This window comes from Chiloscyllium plagiosum, chromosome 28, assembly GCF_004010195.1.
Source record: "Chiloscyllium plagiosum isolate BGI_BamShark_2017 chromosome 28, ASM401019v2, whole genome shotgun sequence".
Classification (NCBI taxonomy): Eukaryota; Metazoa; Chordata; class Chondrichthyes; order Orectolobiformes; family Hemiscylliidae; genus Chiloscyllium; species Chiloscyllium plagiosum.
Genome location: NC_057737.1, coordinates 32890736 through 32913655, shown reverse-complemented (window position 1 = coordinate 32913655; position 22920 = coordinate 32890736). Strand labels below are relative to the sequence as shown.

The 22920-nt window shown below is 41.0% G+C and overlaps 1 protein-coding gene across 1 annotated transcript in view; it reads right to left on the bottom strand.

Moving 5' to 3' along the window:
• The window catches only part of LOC122564096 (eosinophil peroxidase-like), a 28708-nt gene extending 8122 nt beyond the window's left edge, over window positions 1–20586 (bottom strand). The window contains exons 1-10 of the mRNA XM_043718657.1: window positions 20508–20586; window positions 16239–16332; window positions 14338–14513; window positions 12726–12858; window positions 10535–10664; window positions 9787–9993; window positions 7656–8010; window positions 5074–5234; window positions 3026–3284; window positions 1363–1533 (exon numbers count right to left, since the gene is read on the bottom strand). Of these exons, the coding sequence (XP_043574592.1) occupies window positions 1363–1533; window positions 3026–3284; window positions 5074–5234; window positions 7656–8010; window positions 9787–9993; window positions 10535–10664; window positions 12726–12858; window positions 14338–14513; window positions 16239–16332; window positions 20508–20580 (1759 nt within the window). The 5' untranslated portion in view covers window positions 20581–20586. The remainder of the gene's footprint in view (window positions 1–1362; window positions 1534–3025; window positions 3285–5073; window positions 5235–7655; window positions 8011–9786; window positions 9994–10534; window positions 10665–12725; window positions 12859–14337; window positions 14514–16238; window positions 16333–20507) is intronic.
• Window positions 20587–22920: the final 2334 nt, after the last annotated feature.

Here is a 22920-nt window from a genome sequence, read left to right as displayed (position 1 = left end):
GAATAGCACATATGGACAGCAATATGTAGCATACACAAGATGGAATATATTAACTAAGTTGGCCTCCTTCAGCAGCAGTTTCCAAATCTATAATCTATAATACCTGTAAGGACAAGAAAATACAGGAAGGAATTCAAACAATCAAAGGTATTACTGTTCCCGAGAATGGAACATTGAAACAATCTCTAATGATTAAGGACTGCACTCAGACTGGAGGGCTCATCTGAACCTTCACAAAATGTGCAGGATTGATATATAATCCTGGATTTGGCCTTGGAAAAGCGGCAGAAAGTCCACCAACAGAGATGTTTCACCCAAGAGGAATGATGTCCAGGTGCTGGTGTTGGACTGAGGTAGACAAGGTCAGAAGTCACATGACACCAGGTTATAGGTCCAACAGGTGTATTTGAAATCACAAGCTTTTGGAACATGGTCCTTTGTCAAGGGAAGTGTCTTCACCTGATAAAGGTGCAGTGCTCCAAAAGCTTGTGATTTCAAATAAACCCGTTGGACTATAACCTGGTGTCATGTAACTTCTGATCTTTTAGATTAGATTAGATTACAGTGTGGAAACAGGCCCTTCGGCCCAACAAGTCCACACCGACCCGCCACCCACCCAGACCCACTCCCCCACATTTACCCCTTCACCTAACACTACGGGCAATTTACCATGGCCAATTCACCTAACCTGCACATTTTTGGATTGTGGGAGGAAACCGGAGCACCCGCAGGAAACCCACGCAGACACAGGGAGAATATGTAAACTCCACACAAAGAGTCGCCTGAGGCGGGAATTGAACCCAGGTCTCTGGCGCTGTGAAGCTGCAGTGCTATCCACTGTGCCACCGTGCCGCCCATCTTCTGCAGAGGAAGACTGACAGAGAGAGATAAAGAAAACCTTGCAAGCTTCACCAACCCATCCAAGTTCAAATATGAGAGGTAGATCTGGTGGGTCTTGAGACAAACAGAGAAGATACTGTAACTAAGTGTTAAGTGGCTCGCTTACTTGAACAATTAAAGTTGTGACTGTTTTACTGGTTGTTCAACTTCTGTTTGTTTGTTGGCCTCGATACTACAAGATACCTGGATAAATATGATTAACTGACATATAGATCAAAGTGTTTGGATGAATGTGTTTTTCCACAGACTAGATTGCTCTCCGCTAACCTGCACTGGACACCAATATTCACATCTACCTTTCCACATCATTGTTGAGGGAAATCAGTTTATCTCAGGGACTGTAACCAATATGTTCCTGCTGGTTTTTTGATAATGTGGCTCCAGACACTGAAATTCTTGTAATACTTCACATTTTTACAAATTTGCATTTTGGAGTCTACCCAGTGTTTATTTTCCACTTACCTGGGAGCCCGTGATCCCGGGAACGCTGCAAATTCAGGGCACCCAGGTCCATGCCTAACCGGGAGGTTAGTTCAAACAGTCTCTCCCGCAATTCGTCGTGCATCATCATACCTTGTGTCTGCAATTTAGCTGGACTACCCACCAATCCTCGCATGAGGGGATCAACTCCACCTAGTACCAGACAGCAAACAGTCAAACAGGATGTCTTAATCCATTTCCTAGTTCTAATCCTGCTTTTTAATGTGCAATTGAGCATCAGTATTTAAAAGCATAAGAAATAGGAGCAGCCTCTTTAAACGGTTCAGTTAGTCCTATTATTCAATGATTAGGAGATGCCAGTGTTGGACTGGGGTGTACAAAGTTAAAAATCATACAACATCAGGTTATAGTCCAACAGGTTTAATTGGAAGCACTAGCTTTCAGAGCACTGCTCCTTCATCAGGTGGTTAATGAATCGTGATCCTGGGAACGCTGCATATTCAGGGAACTCAGGTCCATGCCCATGATGGTTCATCAACCAACTGATGAAGGAGCGGCACTCCGAAAACTAGTGCTTCCAATTAAACCTGGTGTTGTGTGATTTTTAACTATTATTCAATGTAATCATGGCTGTCTTTTCATATGAGTTCCATTTTCCTGTACTAGCCCCATATTCTTTTGTTCACTGGCATTGGCCAATTGATTTAACATTTTCAAGGCCTCCAATATGGAATCAGTAAATCTGGGGGTCTCAAGTCTGTTCCTACCTTCGCTACCTTTAACTTTACAGTACAGGCAATTAATAGAAGCTTTGTATGTGAATGCAGTTCTTTGCTGACTCCTTTTGTAATATTCAATCAACCAACAGCACAGCTCATGCCTATTTTGTTGTTCTATTCATTTAAATCAGGAGGCAGCACAAAGGTTACTTGCTGTTTGCCTTACAGGACTGAGCATAAACAGACCAGGGAAGGACACCAGCCATACAAAGGGGCAGTGGTCAATATCTCTTTCTCAGGTTTGAGGCAGTGCTTCAATAAAGCAAGCTGGAAGAACAGCACCTCATTTTCTGCTTGGGGTCTCTGTTGCCCTCTGGACTCAGTATTGAGCTTGAGCTCTCCCATGTCCTTACCCTGAACCCCACACACCAGGCCTTGTTATCACATATTCTGCTAATACACACAATCCATTGTTAGTCACTAACTGTCTCCATTAATAGCTATTCACCCTCCTAGCCAGATTGTTATCCACTCCTTCGTCTGTCCAATTATTCTCTCTCTTTGGGCTCTATCCCCACCTATCCTTTACTCCTTACCCCCTCCCCACCCCATTCTCTGCATATATCCTGACATCTACCTCGCTGCCATCAGAATGGTTACTGGACCTGGAACATTAACCCTGATTTCTCTCCACAGATGCTACCAGACCTGCTGTGCTTTTCTGGCAATTTCTGTTTTTGTTTTATTTTTTACTCTATCTTCCCATCTTCCAGAGCTCTGGACATAAACATTAACTGTTGGAGGTGCTGATTTTTCCAGGATTAAATTTATCCACTTACAGCTAGAACCTAGTTATAGTGTAATCATGAGACTATTTGCCCATTACTGCAGTGGAAGGCTGCTCTCAGTCTCACTGCAATCTCTCAGGATGAGATTGCTGCCGTCATATTAAAGATTTTGCCTACCTTCCTGGATCAGTCTCCCGGGAGTGAAGAAAGCCTGGTGCAGGTAAATGTTTCCAAATTGAGGGTGTTCCTGGTAGTTTTCATTAAGGCGGAACACCAGTGGTTTAATCATGAGATGACCAAGACGTAAACATGCTGTTGAGAAAACATTGGCAATACCGGGATCGACAGAGTCATTATAGCCTTCATAAGATGGGACAAATATTTGTGTTGCCTCGTCTCCGATTACCAGGGGAAGATATTCTTTGTAGGTTATTATCTGTAACAGTGAGAAACATGAAATAGAAAAGTAATCAGTATTATGAGATCTAAAAATAATAACCTGGAAAGAGATGAGTAAGTGTTGGGCTCGAAAATGATCTGTTTGTCGCTGGGTGTTATTGGTTATAGCTCTGGCATAGACAGAAGGATTAAGGTTCTGCCACTGTTGAGGTTTGGGAGTGAGAGTGAGAGCAAATTGCCGTTTACCTGAGACCTGGGCAGGTAATGAGACTTCAGGAAGTAACAATCCGGTTTAGGAGCTGAAATTGTTAAGTTCAGCCTTTTACCTCAACAAGGAGAACTCACAGAACACAACAGGCCATGTGATGCCTGAACAGGGATATTTCCTGTCTGACCTCACCTAGCAACCACTCTCAGTTTCAAGTTCCTCCCAGGTATCTTAGTCCCCAACTCCATTTATCTTTATGTTGAAATCTTTCACACAACAGGACTTGCTCGTCCTAGTATTCTTTAATATTAATTTTGAGTTTCCTGTTGTGATTTGCAACTTTATGCATTGTAAGTAACTTGCCTGCGTGGACCTTTGCCAAATCCCCTCATAATTTTCATCAAGCACACCTTGACCTGTCTTTGTCTCCCAAAGAAAACAAATTTTGATTCTTTAAACTTTCCACAAGGTAGATCTGGAATCCACTCAATTGTTCTCTCTGTGACTATTATCATCAATATCCAGTGGTTTCCAAGTAGTTATGGTCCTGATCTAGTAGTTAGAGGCCTGGTTTAATGCTCTGGAGGTTTGAGTTCATCCAATGACTGTAGATTATTTAAATGTACTTAGTAAATAAATCTAGAAATATGTTTGGTATCAGTAATGGTGATCTTGGATGGATTTACTGATGGCAACATTAGTCTTGCCTGCTCATGGAAACCTGGTGGTAAGTCCCAATTCGCTCTTCCTTTAGGAATGTTGAATTCATGAACTTAACCTGGCATTAGTGGGTTTTCACTGGGATATTGGACCTGGGCTTGGAAAGCATTACTAGCCTAGAGCTCCCAGTCAATTAGAGGTCAACATCACATCATTGTTGTTGATACCACCAGGAACAGGGCCAGTTGCCAATCAATGCCCAGGATCAATGATTGAACCCACACCAAAGGTGAGGGCTAAAAGTGGGCTGACAGGTAATGAGATAAGGAAAAGGGGGCAGAGGAGTTGTAAGTGAGAATAGAAGACTTGTCTTCAGGAAACAATTCTCTTAGTGATATTAGGTCCCTTGGCAGGGCATGAAGTGCCACTGAAGGAGAACCCACATGGTTTCTCCATCCCCTTTTCACCTCCAAAAGATTGTAGGCAAGCATGTACGTATGAGAAAGCAGTGCTACTTAAACTTAATTCTTGAGGCAGCAGGAAACTCTATCGGGCTCATGATAATTGGTGCCAAAAGCATCATTTATGAGCCTAATTGATAACCAACCATGATTGAGCAAAGTTCATTCATGGGTCTAGTTTGTCAGGCATCTTAAATGTGGGAGAGGTGGGAGATTGACATACAATCCATTCTTTGGACCCTAAACCTAACCTTAAACCTTAACTCTAACCCTATCACAGACTTAATTAAATCCTACCTAAGAGTGTTCCCCTGGGAAGATGAGATGTTGCATGCATGCCAGACCTGGTCAGGGTGAAAGGGTTACTTTTCAAAATCTGATGATACTGCAAACTTATACATTTTTAAAATACATTTCCACAACTTTCTGTGATGGGATTTGGAATTTAGTTAGTGAGTTGAATTACCGTGACGTTACCAGTGACATTTTCTCTGTACCTGCTGAAAAGCTCCCAGAATCTTTCTCGCTTCCTGATAGGTTGTTTCTCCGCTCCAGTGAGGGTTCAGCTTCTTCAACTCTCTCGCTAAACGATTGTGTTCCCGGAGAAATAATGTGTGCATAACTGTCAACCCCAGTTGTTCATTGACACGTACATCCCCTGTGAACAGGATCAGTGTTGGGCTCACCATTGTCTTGTTAATGATAGAGACAGAGGCATAGAGAAATATCCAACAGAATAGATCCCTGAGTATGGATTAGATGAAGCAGTATGAACAGGAGAACAAGGGGTTTAAGGAAACATGAGAATGAACCTTAGAGAGCATTCTCACAACTGGATGGTGCTACCCCTTCAATATAGCAACAATGAATCATCCTTAGTAAAGTTTAAAGTGGGTCTCCGCATCTATTTTTAACAACTGTGGCCCAACACAAAACATGATTGCACTTCTCAATGAGAAATCTTCTCTTCTGAGTTTTCAAAAATGTAGCTGACTTCTGTCCTTTCACCCTCTTACCATCTACCATCTTAGCTAACAGGATCTTTCCTCTCATTCATTTCACTTTTCATGTGCGAAATTGTTCTCTCTATCTCTGCAACAAGCCAGGTTTTACCTCTGTTTTTTGTCCTACTCAAGATGATCCATTGGTCTCCTTCTGGACATCAAAAGTCCATATCTGTCCTTCTGATTTTTAAGGTGAAAGTGAACACTGCAGATGCTGGAGATCAGAGTTGAGAGTGCGGTGCTGGAAAAGCGCAGCAGGTCAGGCACCATCTGAGGAGCAGGAGAATCGACGTTTTGGGTGAAAGCCCTTCATCAGGAATAAAGCTGTGAGCCGAGGGGGTGCATCTCATCCACTTCTCGCACCTCGTCCCTCGAACCCCGCCCCTCCAACCGCAACGACAACAGAAACCCCTGGTCCTCACCTTCCACCCCACCAACCTCCGTATACATTGCATCATCCTCCACCATTTCTGCCACCTACAAACAGACCCCACCACCAGAGATATATTTCCCTCCCCACCCCTACCTGCTTTCCGTAAAGACCTTTCCCTCCATGACTCCCTCGTCAGGTCCACGCCCACCAACAACCCACCCTCCCCGCCGCCACCTTCCCCTGCTACCGCAGGAATTGCAAAACCTGCGCTCACACCTCCCCCCTCACCTCCATCCAAGGCCCTAAAGGAGCCATGCATATCCATCAAAGTTTCACCTGCACTTCCACACATGTCATTCACTGTATCCGTTGCACCCGCTGCGGTCTCCTCTACATTGGGGAAACAGGACACCTACTTGCAGAACGCTTCAGATTGCAATAACCAACCTCACTGCCGCATGGCCGAACATTTCAAATCCCCCTCCCACTCCGCCGAGGACATGCAGGTCCTGGGCCTGGAGGAAGAACACCTCAGGACCCTCCAACCCCATGGCATCAATGTGGGTTTCATCGGCTTCCTCATTTCCCCTCCCACCCTCCTTATGGCTGTTCCAACCTTCCAACTCGGCACTGCCCTCATGACCATGTCCATCTTCCTTCCTACCTATCGGCTCCACCCTCCTCTCTGACCTATCACCTTCTACCTATCAGCTCCACCCTCCTCTCTGACCTATCACCTTTACCCCCACCTCCATCTACCTATCGCACTCTCAGCTACCTTCCCCCACAGCCCCACCCTTGTCCTATTTATCTCACCACCCCCTTAGCCCACAGCCTCATTCCTGATGAAGGGCTTTTGCCCGAAACATCGATTTTCCTGCTCCTTGGATGCTGCCTGACCTGCTGTGCTTTTCCAGCACCATACTCTTGACATCTGATTTATAAGTCAATCCTGCATTTCCTTTTAAATCTCATTAGGATACTTGAGCTCTTATTTCTCCCTGACACATACTAATATTGAGTCCATAAACAATGAACCATGTATTAGAGATGCTACTGAGATCTGTGGTTCTGAGAATTGGGGGGGACAAAAATGAATTTATTGTTCCCAGTTTCTAGGTGAAGAAAGGGGCTTGGGGCTTTAAACAGTCATAAACACATTTCCAAATAACTTCTGTAACATTCAACTAAAAGCAAAATACTGCAGATTCTGTGAATCTGAAATGAAAACAGAAAGTGCTGGCCTAACTAAGTATTGCTGTTAGCATTACCCATTTTCAACCTCAATGGTTTGTTGATCTGCCTCACTTGCCCATGACTACTAGGAGAAAAGGCAGCACAGGGCTGCACAGTAGTTTTGGATTTCTACACAGACTCTGGACATACTACAGAAGCAGGCAAAAGCTGTATTATACAGAGACTGGCAGAACTACTTATAATCTGGGAACATCAGCCCAGAATTTGGTGCTTTTATCTGTATGCTTATCAATATGGCAACTGATGTTCTTCCAATTCAGAACGTGCACGCACCCACGCAAGGTCTGGTGTACAGTTCTTGCTGTTCAACGAATTCTTACAACAATATTGACTCACACCTTTCTAAGTAAATTCCTACAATGTCTGTTAAACCATTGTAAGGCTGTGTATATGGAAGGAATATCCCATTTGAAGGTAGCATGGGACAGGATTTCCTGCTACTCACCACCTAGAAAACATGGAGTTGAATTTTCACTTGTGAAACAACTTTCCGCCATATTTCCACAAAGATTGCTTGACAAGGTGTTAAATGGTAAATATTCTCGTCCATTGTCAGAGAATTCCTCGTTGACAGCCATCAGGCCAAGCTCATTAGTGAGGTTTCTGAGTTTGTTGGCCACACAGTCCGTGCTGCCATAGACTTCATTCACATCAATGAAAGATGTAAGTACATTGATCTGCTGACGAGTGTTGACATCTCCAAATAATGCACCCAGCTCACCACTGCCACATGCAGGAGCTGACCGGATGAAAGGCAAGCATGTGTCAGGATCTGTGATCCTGGTATCATTTGGAGGGATCTGTTAGGAAAGATGCAGAGTACTTTCAGAAACAGTTAACCACAAACTGTTCTATAAACATTAATAAGAGGAATAGAAAGGAGCTTCGTGCTGAGCAGATTAGTGATATTGCAGCTAGTTAGGCAGTAAAATCGTTTCGCTGTAGAACACAGAGAATGAAGTGAAGTTTCTGTCTGGAGTTACAGGGTAAAAACTTTGGCCACGCTGCAACAATTCCTCTACTGCTAAGGTTTAATACGGTATAGTATGGTACAAACTGGAGATATTGGCCATCAGAATAGTAAAGGTTAAAGGAATAGACCTGGAATTTTGCACTCCTGAAGAAGTGGGGTATAAAATCTGCCATGTCTATTACTCCCATAGTGCTACTGGCATTTTGCTGTGGATGGATGGATAGCGGGGTTGATAGTGAACAGCTTGTGCTTCCTTGGGACCTTTGGGGTCCCTAAGAGTCAAATATTGATTAATTGAAGGCCTTTCTCTGTTGGCACATGAGCACTCAGCCACATCCAGTCATGCTACATTGCCTTCCAGTGAACTTGAATGAAGGGGGGAAGGGGTCCCTTCTGATCAGCTGCCCTATACTGCACAGAGGGACATCCTTCTGGCACAGCCATGGCTCCTCAAACGTCGAACTCCTGCAATCATGATCACCAGTATACTCAACATTACCTTTCTTATTGACTTTGTTGAGTCCGACCCTACCTATGATATTCTGTTCTGGGATTGGCTGCACTCCCATCAGTCACCACCATTCTTAGTGGTGCTACAAGGACCGAAGAATTATTGCCCCTCTGATTTTGGTGGGAGATGTTCGCTGTGGGAGGTATCTGTTGAACTTAACAATGAACAAAAATAGATTTGATGAAGTGGAGACAACAACTTGAGGAAATTAATTCTCTGCACAATGTAAAATTCAGTTATGTTTACCAGAGCTGGTGGAGCCAGGGGCAGCCCCAGACATTCACTTCAGGAAAGGATGGTGGAAAACATACCATTGCCATGTAAAATCTCAGCCTTGGAGTGCAGTGTATTCGTGTATTGGATCCTCTGCCCTTGCAAATAATGGGTCTAAATATTTTCCGCTGAAAATTTCGTCTGCCAGGAGCTAGTTGTCCACAGGAAACTGAGCCGACAAGTAATCTATTAACTTGTTAGTTACGTTGACCTTAGATTCAATAGGGTACCAGCAAACATTAATTACAGCCAATCAATTTTCATTGATTTCTACAGCTCTCACCTCCCATTGGACTCTGATTTAATTGGAAGAAAGTGAGGACTGCAGATGCTGGAGATCAGAGTCAAAAAGTGTGGTGCTGGAAAAGCACAGCCAGTCAGGCGGCATCCGAGGAGCAGGAGAGTCAACATTTCGACCAAAAGCCCTCCATAAGCTTTTCAAGCGCCATACTTCTTGACTCTGATTCAATTGGAGCATCATCAGCTAACTCAGATGGATAAGAAAGAATCAATGGCCTTTTTTTTTTAGTGAGAACTAGTGAGTTTCTTAGTGTTCTGGGAGATGTCTATAAATTAGGACTCTCCTCTTTAATTGCTTCAGAAAAATTTTAGCCCATTACATACATGTCTTGAAAAACATAATTTGCCAAATTATTATCATCAGATAATTTGGCTATGGGTGAATTTTGTGTTTGTTGGATGATTTTGTCCAAGAATACTTGGATAGATTATTGATCCAGGATTTCTTTCATTCTATTCAGGAAATCAGAGTGAAGACTCAAAACGCTATTTCAGAATGAAGTTGAACAGAGCTCTCACCCGTATTGGGAAACAGGGATTTCTTTGAACGCAGGTTCTTTCACAGTCAATGCCATCATTGAAGGTCTGGATGCTGGGAGAATGAGGGCTTAAGCTCAAATCATGATCAAGCCACTGACCCCACTGCATTAGCATGTGAGAGTTTTCTGTATCCATGACCACGGCTTCATTGGGTGTTCTCAGGATTGTATTTGACACTTGGCGAGCCTGGATGAGAAATAGAATACCTTCATTACAAGAAAACAATACAAAGGTTAATCTATCATCACACCACCTTTTCGGCATGCTCATCTGCTATTCTCTGTGCTGTGTTAGTAAATAAGGGAATACTATTGAAGGCTGGAACCTCATCACAGCAGCGCCAGAGATACTCAAAAGAAGATGGAAATGATCTTTGACTGTCTCACAGACAGACCATTTCACAATTGGTCTGCAGTGTGGTCTTTCCAAATGAAACTGCAAACCTGCAGCCGGTTTGCACTGCATTAGGGAACAATACTTTGTTCTGTGCCTGTACTCTCTAGGAATTGGGTTAATTCGATGCAGGGATAAGTCATAAAGGAATGTTACAGGATAAAAAGAGAGAAATGAGCTTCATCCCATCTGACTGGATTGGATTTATTGCTAAGTGAAAGGACACTGTACTAACACACCCACTGCCTGCTTCCTGGAAGGTGGGGTTCAATACATTTGAGAGTAGGTTTTTCAGTGAACCAGATTTATTTCTGCCTGAAGTGTGCATAGTTACCAGTGGCAGAGTGAATCTTGATACTCGTCTGCTTGGAGTCCAGCCCAGTGGAAGTGAAAACCCATCTTCATAGCGAGGTGGGAGCCATCGGGTGAGTGCAGTGTGGGATGATCCCAGACGAGGCTTCCTCCTGGAAATCAGAAAAACAAAACATTCATTTCTTTACACGCAGGACACCTGATCCAAAAGAAGAAATTAGTTTGAGGGGAACTGGCACAACTGGTATTGCGATAAGTGAAGGACTAACAGCAAGTGACTGCTGGAAGTTTTCTGCAGAAATTTCCTTTCATTTAACATAGTAATTAACAAAATGCCTTTAAGCAGAATTCATAAATGATTATTGTCCCTGATCTAAACAGCTCAGAGCTAGTTGTTATTTTGGGAAGGATTGCTCACCTCACTTGCTCTCCCTTCCCATTGGTTTCATTAAAAAGGGGAATCACCTTGGGTGGAGAACAGGGAACCAATCAGCAATTGGCCCTTTCCAGCCATTTACCAAACTAATACTCATGGCAATAACAAACATGAAGCTCGTTTAAACGTAACTGATGGCCTTTATCTGTAACATCAGCACATTTATTGGAGTTCATAGCCATTAGTATTAGAATATTAGAAAATGTCAACAGTCAATTCAATCATCATTGAGGGCCTCAAGTTCAGTTCCAAAGTCCACACAATAATCCACACTAAAACTGAGAAGAAGCGGAGATGGGTTGAGACAATCCAAGAAATTGTCATACCTTGATTCCAAAATGGATTTTATAATTGGAGAAAGAGTAAAAAGACTTCATCATTTTGAATCCAGGCTGATTTCACTGAAGTGTAAGTGTAATAAGGAAGAAGAGTTAGGTAGATGCTGAATTTGGAACTCTGACCAAACAATAAGAAAGATTAAAAGAACCTTGAGCATTGTATTGGTAAAATGAAAAGCAGCTGGAAAAATTGTGAGCCCAGCAGAGGTTCAAAAGGTGCCTTGAGAGAAGGAACATTGACCAGTAGTGTGACAGCAGTTTACAAAGACCTAAGTTTTATGCAAGGTCAAGACCTAATGAAGTTATTCTTGGCACAATCATGGAAGTTATGCTTTGTAAAGGTAACTTCAGAAATGGAAGAAATATTGGACTTGTGTTTGAATGTGGAAAAATGCCAATAACTGAAGAACAATTAAAACAAATTCATCATAGATGGAAGTTATGAAAATTTTTGTTGGTTTTATTAGAAATACAAAGAACCTGCAGCCTGAAATCTCCAGGAGCAGGTGAATAAAGCAGGGAAAAATCTCCAAGCTGTGGAATTCCCCTTCCTAAATCTTCCTGTCTCTACCCCTTCTTATTTTCCATTTAAGATTCTCCTTAAAACTTAAATTCTTGAATAAGCTTTTGGTCATCCAGTTTCTAACTTTGCTTTCATAATGTTCCTGCGAAGGACCTTGTGACGTTTCTGTACACATTGCCTTTAAGAGAATTCATCTTTAAAGATTCCATGAGCTGTTTGTGTACAAAATTGCATCCCTGCCTGACAATTTATCACCAAAATCAATTGCTCATCTATAATGTCTGCTTTTTAACTTACAATGTATTTTATTGCTTTAAATAAACAAGCCCACTGAGTTAATCAATCCATGACAAGCCATTGATATTTAGATTATCATTAATTTTACATTTTTATTACATTTAAGGTCTAATATGAATTATTGGAGTTCATTTTGAGTTGGTTTAAGTGCACTAGAATTTACTTAATTGTTTTTTGAATCTCATTCAAAGTACATTGACTGTGGAATCTGCCACAGAATTAATTGATTTAAGAGCTACACCCATATTCATTTATTGACATTTTCAAAATTAATTCTTCAATTATTTAGGAACTTGGGTTTCTTTTAAAGACACTGGGACCCATCCTAACTTCTTTGAGGTCCTTTGTCATTATTTAAGACCAAGGCCAAATCTCACTACATCAGGAATTCTGAATGAATCATTACATGAAAATGCACAGAAACATAGTCTTTATAGAAGTGTGCATCTGTCCTTTCCTCACTGGGATCTTGAAAAGAATTGGCTGTGTTATTTTATAGACTCGACTTATAGCTTGATTATAATAAACATTACAATGAAAATGGATATAGTCAAGTTTTACAATTGGTAGTTGATTACTGAAGTGGAAAAAATAGACAGCTGTCACTAACAGCTCCTACCTGTTGTTGCACACAGAGGTGAAGGTCCTGTATCGGTTTTCAAAACAGCCGGTTTTACAGGTTGGGGGCTGACGTATGATTAGACAGCCTGTGATACGTGCAATGGCATCCAGGTCAGCTGGCTCTAATAAATCTGCAGGAAACACACAATCATTACCGTTCTGATCTCTGAGTTATTCACACACAAATTACACCCATTGGACAATATTCTGACTTTTTGATCCAGCAAGGGCAGATACAGGTACAGTTAACAAATTCTTGAACCAATTGTCTTGCTACTGTTAATAACCATCACCTCCAGACCTGGTAATATAGCCACGCTGATGTTCCATACATCAGATTTCCTGATTATGGGCTTCATGCCGTGGAGGAGCCAGTACTGGACTGAGGTGGACAAAGTTAAAAATCACACAACACCTGGTGTTGTGTGATTATGGGCTTCAGCAACAACATGGCGATGTTTCAAAGTTTAGTGTAGCTGGTTTACCTAAATATCTCACTTCCATGAATTTTTAATTAGACACCAACCCAGCATCTCAATTACTTCTTCTTTCATAGTGACATTGGCAGAATTTTGTTTTAAAGGTAGATGCAATACAACTCAATCATGTATTCTAACTAGCTGTAAATCCTGCCTTTATCTCTGGTAACCCCTGCTCCTCATATTACTATCTCAGTGTTCATTGAAGAGTTTGGGGTAGTTTTTTTTGTTGGCTACCAATCTCTCCTCATTCTAACTCTTTGCCTCTGTGATTTCCTTTTGCCATTTGCACATTTTTCCATTTCATTTGACTCTATCTTTCACCTTTTGGTAGGTTTTGCTTTGCTTGTTCTAGCTCAGTTGGCTGGACAACTGGAGTGCAATGTAGTGTGAAATGAACAGTGTGGGTTCAATTCCCACACTGGATGAGATTATTTTGAAAGACTTTCCTTCTCAACTTTTCCTCTCCCCTGAGGTGTGGTGATCCTCAGGTTAAACTCACCACCAGTCATCTCTCTCCCGTGAGAAAGCAACGCTATGATCTAGTTCTTTGTTTTGTTTCCTCGGTTTTTGGAACTGTTAGAGGTTACGACCTCTGACTGTCCATTATTCTTCTATCCCCTTGGATGGGAGACCCTCCCCAGCTTCGAAACAGACTGCTTCCGGAGATGTTTATGAGAGTACAGCTTCTCACATTGGTCAACAGCTGGAGCTGGTACCCAGGAAATGCACCCTGATTCTGCTCCTGCTGAAAGGATGGGACAGACTGACTGCAGAACACTGGGGCAGGTATCTGACACAAGAAGCAAGTCTTGAACTGAGCAATCCGGTAAAATGCAGGGTAAGCTGCTAAAAATCAGACAGGATATTGCATCTCGGTTTACTGAATTCAATCACCAGCGCTGTTCTGCCCTGGCTCACACTCACCCTGACCTCTGCCTGCATCATCCTCCTGCAAACCCGGCTTTTCTGAGTCATCCTCACATAGCACCATTTGTTATGGATTTGTAAAATCACAGGGATTTCTAAAACCAACCCATCATTCACTGGGAACGTTAGAAGGAGGAGACTGGGCCAATGGAAGCCCATCTGTATCTGCTCCAGGTCCCAGTCCCTTGTTCTCTAACTGACCTGTTACATTCAGTGAGCGTTTGTGGATTCGATGGACATGCTGCTGAATGAGGCGCAGTGTGTTTTCCATGTACTCTGCTGATCGCACTGCAACCCTGGTTTCTGCCACTGGGGTTTTGAAGAAACGCAGGAGGTCAGAAGGCTTCAAGGATCTTTTGCTTAGCTGCTGTTTTTGGCTGGAAAATAATAGACTGAGATCAGACAGAGATAATGAGGAATTCAGATCCTGACTGAAGTACTGTAAGAATTAGAAATGCAAACTAATTGTCTGTACATAGCAATTGGAGTTTACTTGCTGTTATACAGGACTTTAGTGAATTCACACCTGGCTAACTGGTTGTAATTTTGGTCTCCTTACCAAGAAAAGATGTATTTGTCTTGGAATAGTTGCAACAAACATTCAATAGATTGATTCGCTGGATAAAAGGTCTGCCCTAAAACGTGAAGTTGAGTGTATGTTCATATACTCTGGAGTAGAGAGGTATGAAATGTGATCGCTTCAAAACATATAAAACTCTTAATGGGTCTGACAGACTAAATACTGAGAATTTTTTTTAACTGTTGCAGAGTGGAGAACTAGGTATCAATGTCTCAGTATAAGGGGTGAACCATTTCGGAATGAGATGTCTTTTCTCAGCAAATTGTGAACCTTTGAGATTCTCTACTCTGGAGACAGTGGATGCTCAGTTTTTGAGACATTTAAGACAGCAACCTGCAGATTTTTAGACATGGGTAATCAAGGAATATGGAGAAGCACATGAAAGTGGATTAGATTTGGAAGTCCAGATTCGTGAATTGGAACATAGACTTGAGGAAGCATATGGCCTCTCTTGAATCTAAAAATTTCCCAACACCAGGCATGCAAGAAGAAGTACATGCCTATAATTCCTCTATTGCACTGCCAAGATAAACAGAGTTTATGTTCACAAATAGGACTGATGAATAAAGATATAGCAATGCTTTCTGATCAAGGCAGAATGATCTCTCCAACCAATTCCAGTTAGTACAGAAAACCATGATGGTAGCAGAGTAGCTTCCTGATTGACTGAAGAATTAATTAATTATTATTCTGGCTGGGAATATGGTGTCATCGTACACAGCTATAAATACTTAAAGAACTTTATTCTTTGAGTGAAGTTGGGATAGGTTGACTGTAACTGAGCAAGTGTCCCTCATAATGCAGAGGCTCATGTACCATAAACATAGAATGAGAGTCTGCCTCAGAGGTCAGTATGCCCAATTTATAGCATTCTTGTGATAAAGAAATTAATATTTATTGCTGGAAAGTCAGCAATGTTGAAAATTAATCTTTCTGATTTCCTTATCTCATGGAGCATCATTCGATGCAAATATAATCACTCCAGCAAACCTTCTTTATCATGTAAATTTTCTCCAGAACACTTCCCTATCAAGCCAAGCTTAATTCTCTGGCCAATATGGGCCAATTCACAAAATTGACCATTAATGAGTGTTAGCAGATTATTCAACAGTGCAGGCACTTTTTACAGGCCTATTCATACCAAATATCTTCATTATTCCCAATATTCCGGTATCTAACAGTTACCAGAAATGGAAATCCTAGCTGGTTGATGACTACCTGAGTTAAAGTTATTGTGTTGGTTGTATTTCCTGCATTGTAATATCAGCAATTGTGCTGGAGCTTTCCTGCTCTGGACCCTCTGCAAATGTCCCTAACCTGTGACAGTATTCCTTTAAATTTTTAATGTCAATATAGAGAGAAGAACATTAACTATGCACCATACCCGATCTTTGAACAAATTAGCAGAAAACAAAAAGTGTTCTCATCATGAACATGATAGCTCTTATTCCATGCAACTTCAACGAGTTGAGCTTTCCATGGAGAAGCCAACATGACACTGTTACAGAAGCAAAGAACCTACATAATTCGGGTCTCCTTATATGCTTTGTCCACCTTTTCAATGGCTTCACGTAAAGCTGTTTGTACAAATGGGCTGCCCAGGAATTTGTCATCACCTACAATAGAAACAACAACTTTCAGTCAAACATGCTGGGAAAGACCAAAGGTGGTTTTAATCTGAAATTTACTTCAAAAAGAGAGAGATAAAGCAAATGGAACCAAGTAATGGAGACCTGTGACCAGCAGTGTGCCATAAAGATTGGTGCTCGGTCCACTGCTTTTTGTCATTTATATAAATGATTTGGATGTGAACATAGGAGGTATAGTTAGTAAGTTCGCAGATGACAGCAAAAAAGGTTACCTCAGAGTACAACGGGATCTTGATCAGATGGGCCAATGGGCTGAGGAGTGGCAGATGGAGTTTAATTTAGATAAATGTGAGGTGCTGCATTTTGGAAAAGCAAAATCTTAGCAGGACTTATACATTTAATGGTAAGGTCCTGGGGAGTGTTGCTGAACAAAGAGATCTTGGAGTGCAAGTTCATAGTTCCTTGAAAGTAGAGTCACAGGTAAATATTGGTCAAAGCATAGATTATGGAAGTTGGGAGCTCATGTTGCAGCTGTACAGGACATTGGTTAGGCCACTGTTGGAATATTGTGTGCAATTCTGGTCTCCGTCCTATTGGAAGAATGCTGTGAAACTTGAAAGGGTTCAGAAAAGATTTACAAGGATGTTGCCAGGGTTGAAGGGTTTGAGTTGTAGGGAGAGGCTGAATATGCTGGGGCTGTTTTCCCCGGAACGTCGGAGGCTGAGGGGTGACCTTATTGAGGTTTATAAAATCATGAGGGGCATGAATAGGGTAAATAGACAAGGTGTGGGGGAGTCCAGAACTAGAGGGCATAGGTTTAGGGTGAGAGGGAAAAGATTTAAAAGGGACCTAAGGGGCAACAGAGGGTGGTGTGTGTATGGAATGAGCTGCCAGAGGAAGTGGTGGAGGCAGGTACAATTACAGCTTTTAAAAGGCATCTGGATGGATATATGAATAGGAAAGGTTTAAAGGGATATGGGCCAAGTGCTGGCAAATGGGACTAGATTAGGTTAGGATATCTTGTCAGCATGGATGAGTTGGATTGAAGGATCTGTTTCTGTGATGTACATCCCTATGACTCTAGATGCATTAACATTTTTTGGAGTGAGAAACAAGGTGGATTGAGCAAAAAGGTCAGTACATGAAGCCACCTATAATATTGCTAAGCAGCTGACTTTTATTGTCCTCAAATATTATTACATTTTCCTAATATACACTTGGACAGAAAATGAGAAAAAGTAGCTTGTAGATAAATGCATCACTTAAAATGGTATAGTATTTCTTACTCTTTACAGGCAGAGAGACAGGAGCGACTGAGACAATTAATCAAGATGAAAAATAAGGTTTCTAAAGACTGAGCCATATCCATCAACAGTATTCTTAACTTCATGCACCCTCCAAAAGAATTGCAATTCACTCATACTGAAGCATTTCTTCCAGGGTAACTGTTATAATTTGCACAACTGAAAAAAAAAACTTTTCAAAGACAGAATGGTTCCGATGAAGAGTCAACAAACTTGAAATGTTAAGTTCCTTTCTTCAAACAGATGCTGCCAGATTTACTGAGTTTCTCCTGCAATTTCTGTTTTTGTTTCAAATCTTCACGTCTGCAGTTCTCTGTTTTGAAAAAGCTTTACTTTGTCTTACTATAATACAAGGACTTGCAGGAAGAGATCAGCCATTTTAATAACATCTAGCTCTACAAGACCCTGTTACTCATTTACCAACACTGTTATGGCATCTTAACCATGTCAGTCTGGTCAAAGACACCCATTTTGTCGGAAGTTGCCTATTGCAAAAGTAGCAATACTGGGTAAAACAACAACTGCTAATTAAAATGTGAAAATGGGAGTGGACATGTGTTATTCCTCAGCGGAAGGCCTGCACTGAGAAACCGAGCAACTCAAATATCAGGGACCCATGAGCAGGCTGTCAGTTCTTCAGTCTAATGTAAGAAGTCTTCCAGTTTAGGAATAAATAGCATTCTTTCTCTTTTTTTATCTGGTTCCATTGAGTAAATATGATTTTTGAAACCCTCCTTAACTTCCTGACAGCCTGGTCAGCTGCTGCCTGACTAAACAAACAAATTGCAAGATGTTGCTTGGAAGCAACCAGGAACAAAAAAGTTTGGATCAGTGTTGACTTTGACTGGTGCAGGCAGTACTGTTCTCTAATTTGTAAATGACATTAAAGCCTTCAGTCAGCAGATGATAGTTTTCGCCATTAGCCTCCAGTGAAGACATAGCCTTCACAAAATAGACTGGCTTATGTGAGGTTTCAGATTAGGATGATCAAATCCAGTTAGGGGAGATGATAGCCTAGTGGTATTATGACTGGAATATGAATCCCAAGACCCTGACAATGTGCTGAGGGCCTGAATTGGAATCCTGCTTTGGCAGAAAATGGAATTTGGATTCAACAAATATCTGTAATTAGGAGTCTAATGGTGATCATAAAATAGATGTCAGGAAAAAAATACCCAGTTGTTCACTAATGTCCTTTAATGCCTTCCTTGTCTGGTGTGGGCAAAAGATCCACAGTGATGTTGTTGACCTTTAGTTGGCCTCAGGGCCTTTAGGGTGTTGGGTAATAAATGCCGGTTCTGGCCTTTCGCATTGACACCCTGCCAATGAATAAGAAAAAATGCTTCCAGGTTCTCACCACTTAATGAAATGCAGGACAAAAATAGCAGCATTCTCTTTGAGCAATTCCAGTGGTGTTACCAGGAGAAAGGTTGTGGCAGTCGAATAGAAACAGCCTTGCATTTCTTCACAATTTCTACTTTCCTGTCTGTAAGTTATTGCATCTCCCCACTCTAAATTATGGCTTCACCCACCTTTACTGAAAAATGCAGTTTCTCACCCACCTCCTTCGAAGATTCCAGTTCCCCTTTGCCCCATTGTACAGTTCAGATCCTCTCCTCCTCACTTCCAATTCTATCTGGCCCCCTCTTTATGATCAATTATATCTTGTTCCATTATCAATTACAGTTCCCCCTTCAATTGTTCTCTCTCTCAGTGTTCAGCAATTAATTGAAACTGCCTACCCAGATTTATTTCTCCTACTGTAGTAATTAGATTAAATTCAATTAAAATTAACTTAGATTCCACTAATTGATCAGCACTGGGAATGTAAAATTTGAAGCCAATCACTATTGAAGCCAAAAAAACTAGTGAAATCAAAAATGTTGCATCAGTCAGTGTCCTGCTTTATCTGGCTGCCGATGAATTGTTTGTCAATATTTGAACTAATTAATTTCCTGGTAATCTATCTGTGTAGTGTGGTGTTAGAGGTTCTGACTGTTCTAATATTTGCATTGATTCATGGGAAATTTTACCTTCATTATTTTCATCATGACACATGATCCTAATGAACTTGTACAGAATACTTCAGAATAACTTCACCTTAGCAAAACCAGATTACACCCAGAGTACTTTTCATCATTAGCCTCAGCTGAAACTCTCTGCCTATATTCATTGTTTGCAGCTTGTATTTATTTTAGAATTGATCTGATTTTTTTTTGCTGCAGATTTTAACATGATTCATTAACCAATCTAAGAATAAAGTCCAAAGAAAAGTGGTACTCGATTCAGTTTCCGTCTCCACAGATGTTGCCTGACCCGCTGGGTTTTTCCAAAACTGTTTATATTTGAAATTTCCAACAACTGCAATATTTTGCTTTTATCAACACGATCAATTGACTTAAGGAAGATGTTTTTAAACTAAAAAATAAATGATGAATCCATTTGAATGCTGGAGAGAGTCAGGTGAAATTCCCTCATCATTACCTAACATTAAATTCCTGCTTTGCTGTTCACCCCTTTGTCCAAAACTCACTCAATATCTGACTGTGAGCAATTTCCTTTGGCATATCAAGTTGAACAAGATTGTGCATTTGTTGAATATTGGCTATTAAGAAGTTCTTCTGTATCATTCTGTATCTGTAGAATAATTTTCTTATTCTACTTATCTTACTCTGTCTATAAACAACCTACAATGCTGGGACAAATAGTAAGGATGGAAGGAAGCACCAATGCACCATGTCATAAAAAGTCTGCCCGGTATTTCAATACAATTGGGGAGCCAGCCTCAGTATCATCTGGTCTGTGGTGAGGTCAGGCAGGTCTGGAGAGTCAGGCTCAATCGCTCCTTCTCTGCCAGGGTACATGAGAAAGATTTGAATTGCCAGTTTAGTCTCTTACCTGCACGAATTCCATCAGTCTGAAGCAGAACAAATCCAGCAAGGAGCACACCGAAGGACCACAGAGGGGCCATTCTGAAAGAAGTGCATTACATGAGTCAGACATAGATTGAGAGATCAATGTAAGGCTGGAAGCCTTAAACAGTGATCATCAAAGTTCCTATTATTATGGAATCTGATAGGAAGCATGAAAATATACAGCTCTGCACCAAATTAAGGTGATTGGTAAAATTCTTTGTGATTTTCATGTTGATTGGTAAAACAACCAGTGGTGACGTAAGGAAACCCTGTTTTATGCAGTGAGTAAGTTAGGATCTGAAAGGTACAATTTGAGACGATGTTGGAGGCACGTTCAGTTGCAGCTTTCAAATGGAAGTCAGAAAAGCAGCTGGAGACAAAATTGCATAAGGTTATAGGAAAGGAGCGGGAGAATAGGACTGGGTGAACTGGAAACAGTTGGCAAGGCCATGCTAATCCAAATGTCATCCTTTTCATGACTCTATGCAACTCTTTCATGCAACTCTTCTATGACTCTATGACAATTAAATATCTGAACACATCAGATTTTGAAATAAGACTTGGGCCTGGCCAAACTTTTACCACAGTTTGTATAGTACTCCTACATTTTTGTAACCATTCTGATGAAGGAGCATATTAACTCTGAGATTCCCCTTCCCCGTCAGCATAATCTGACTGTGTTCATTCTCAGCCTCATCCCCAGTCTATTAAAGTTTACATGGCAAGAATTTGCAACATCTCTGGAAGTGGTATTCATATATAGCATGATTTGAGAGGCAGATATACCTAAAACCAAGAGTCATATATTTGAACAGAACAAAAGGACTAAATTAAAAAATAAAATAAAATGAGCATTGAAGAAGCTATGGCTGAATTATAAGGATAAGAATGAATTATACCTTTCTAAATAAGCAAGTTTAAACTACTGAATGAAGTCTTAAATAATCAAATCAAAAAGGAAACAGAGAGCAGATATAATTTCACAAATTCAGGAGGCAGTAAAAAAAGCACTTAGCCTGGATGATTACAAAGAGTAGATAGAAAAAGTGATCAGAAAAGCAAAGTAGAACATCAATAAAAGTGCCGCAGCAGAAACTAAACAGAGAATAAGAAATTATTTCTGTACCACATCAGCCAGAGGGAACCACAGAAAAATAAATCCTGAAAAGATAGAAAGGACTTAAAACTATGCTAACTTTCATCTCTCCAAGTGTTCAAAAGAGAAGGCATAACTAGCATGTTTACCCAAACAGAGAAGTTTGTCATACTGACCTGAGGACCTTCTATTCCTTCTGTATGAATACTTCTGTGGGTGCAGGTTTATATACAATTTCTTTAATTTAAACATTTGCATAAAATGTTGACACTTTCCAGTTTGACTAGATTCTAAATTAATTTAGAAATCATATGAATAATTTAAAATATGTACTATTACTTGTCTCAAATGGAATGAGGGTGCTTCTATTTTAGGCACATATAATTATTGGAAACATATATTCTGCACGAAAACACATGCAAGGATTATGTATTATTTTTAACACTTTCAGCTTCAGAACCTTGCATTTGCCACCTCAGATTAGGGAAAAAAGCTTATCATCTGAATATAAGAGTGGAAAAATGGTGAAGTGTTACTGGTTATATGAGGATTATTCTTATTGGTTTCCCTCCTGTGTTTATGCGTCTTCAGTTTATGGATACTTCTGGAGAGAATCTAATTAAAATGGGAAAGTGGGCACAAGCACCCTTGATATGGTCTGCTTGGAGTTCAGCAAAGCTTTGACAAGATTCTAAGTTGCAGTCTGGTCAGAAAGGTAAATAAGTGGGATCTCATGGGAAGTATCAAACTGAATTCAAAATTGACTTGGTGCCAGGATATAAGGGGTGATGGTCAACAGGTGAATTAGTCACTTGAAAGCAGGCCCATTGAGGTTCTACAATGATCAGTACTAGACCCCTTGCTTTATATTTAAGGTTTAAGACAAATCTAGAGTGCATGATCCACGGTTTGAGGGCTAAACAAAATTTGCTGATGTGATTCATTGTGGAGAAGATAACTATAGACTGCAGGAAGCTGTAAGAAATCTCTAGCCTGGCTAGGAGTGGGGGAAATGAGGTGGGTAGGTCTGAGTGGCCATTCACCTACACTAGGCCTGGTCCCTTGATCATGCACAAATTGGTGCAGGTTGAGGAAGCCACTGCTGCCAAACTGACAACCTATGCACGCTAATTTAGCAGTCAGGTATTCAGACATTTTCTCATTCATCCTGGAACTTGAAACAAATGCAGTCCAGAGGAAATGAATGACTAAAATGTTCATTAATTGAAAACTTAAGGGCATCGATTGGCAGTGGGGTGAGAAATTTGAGCCTGGGCAATTCCAACCAAAACTTGACTTG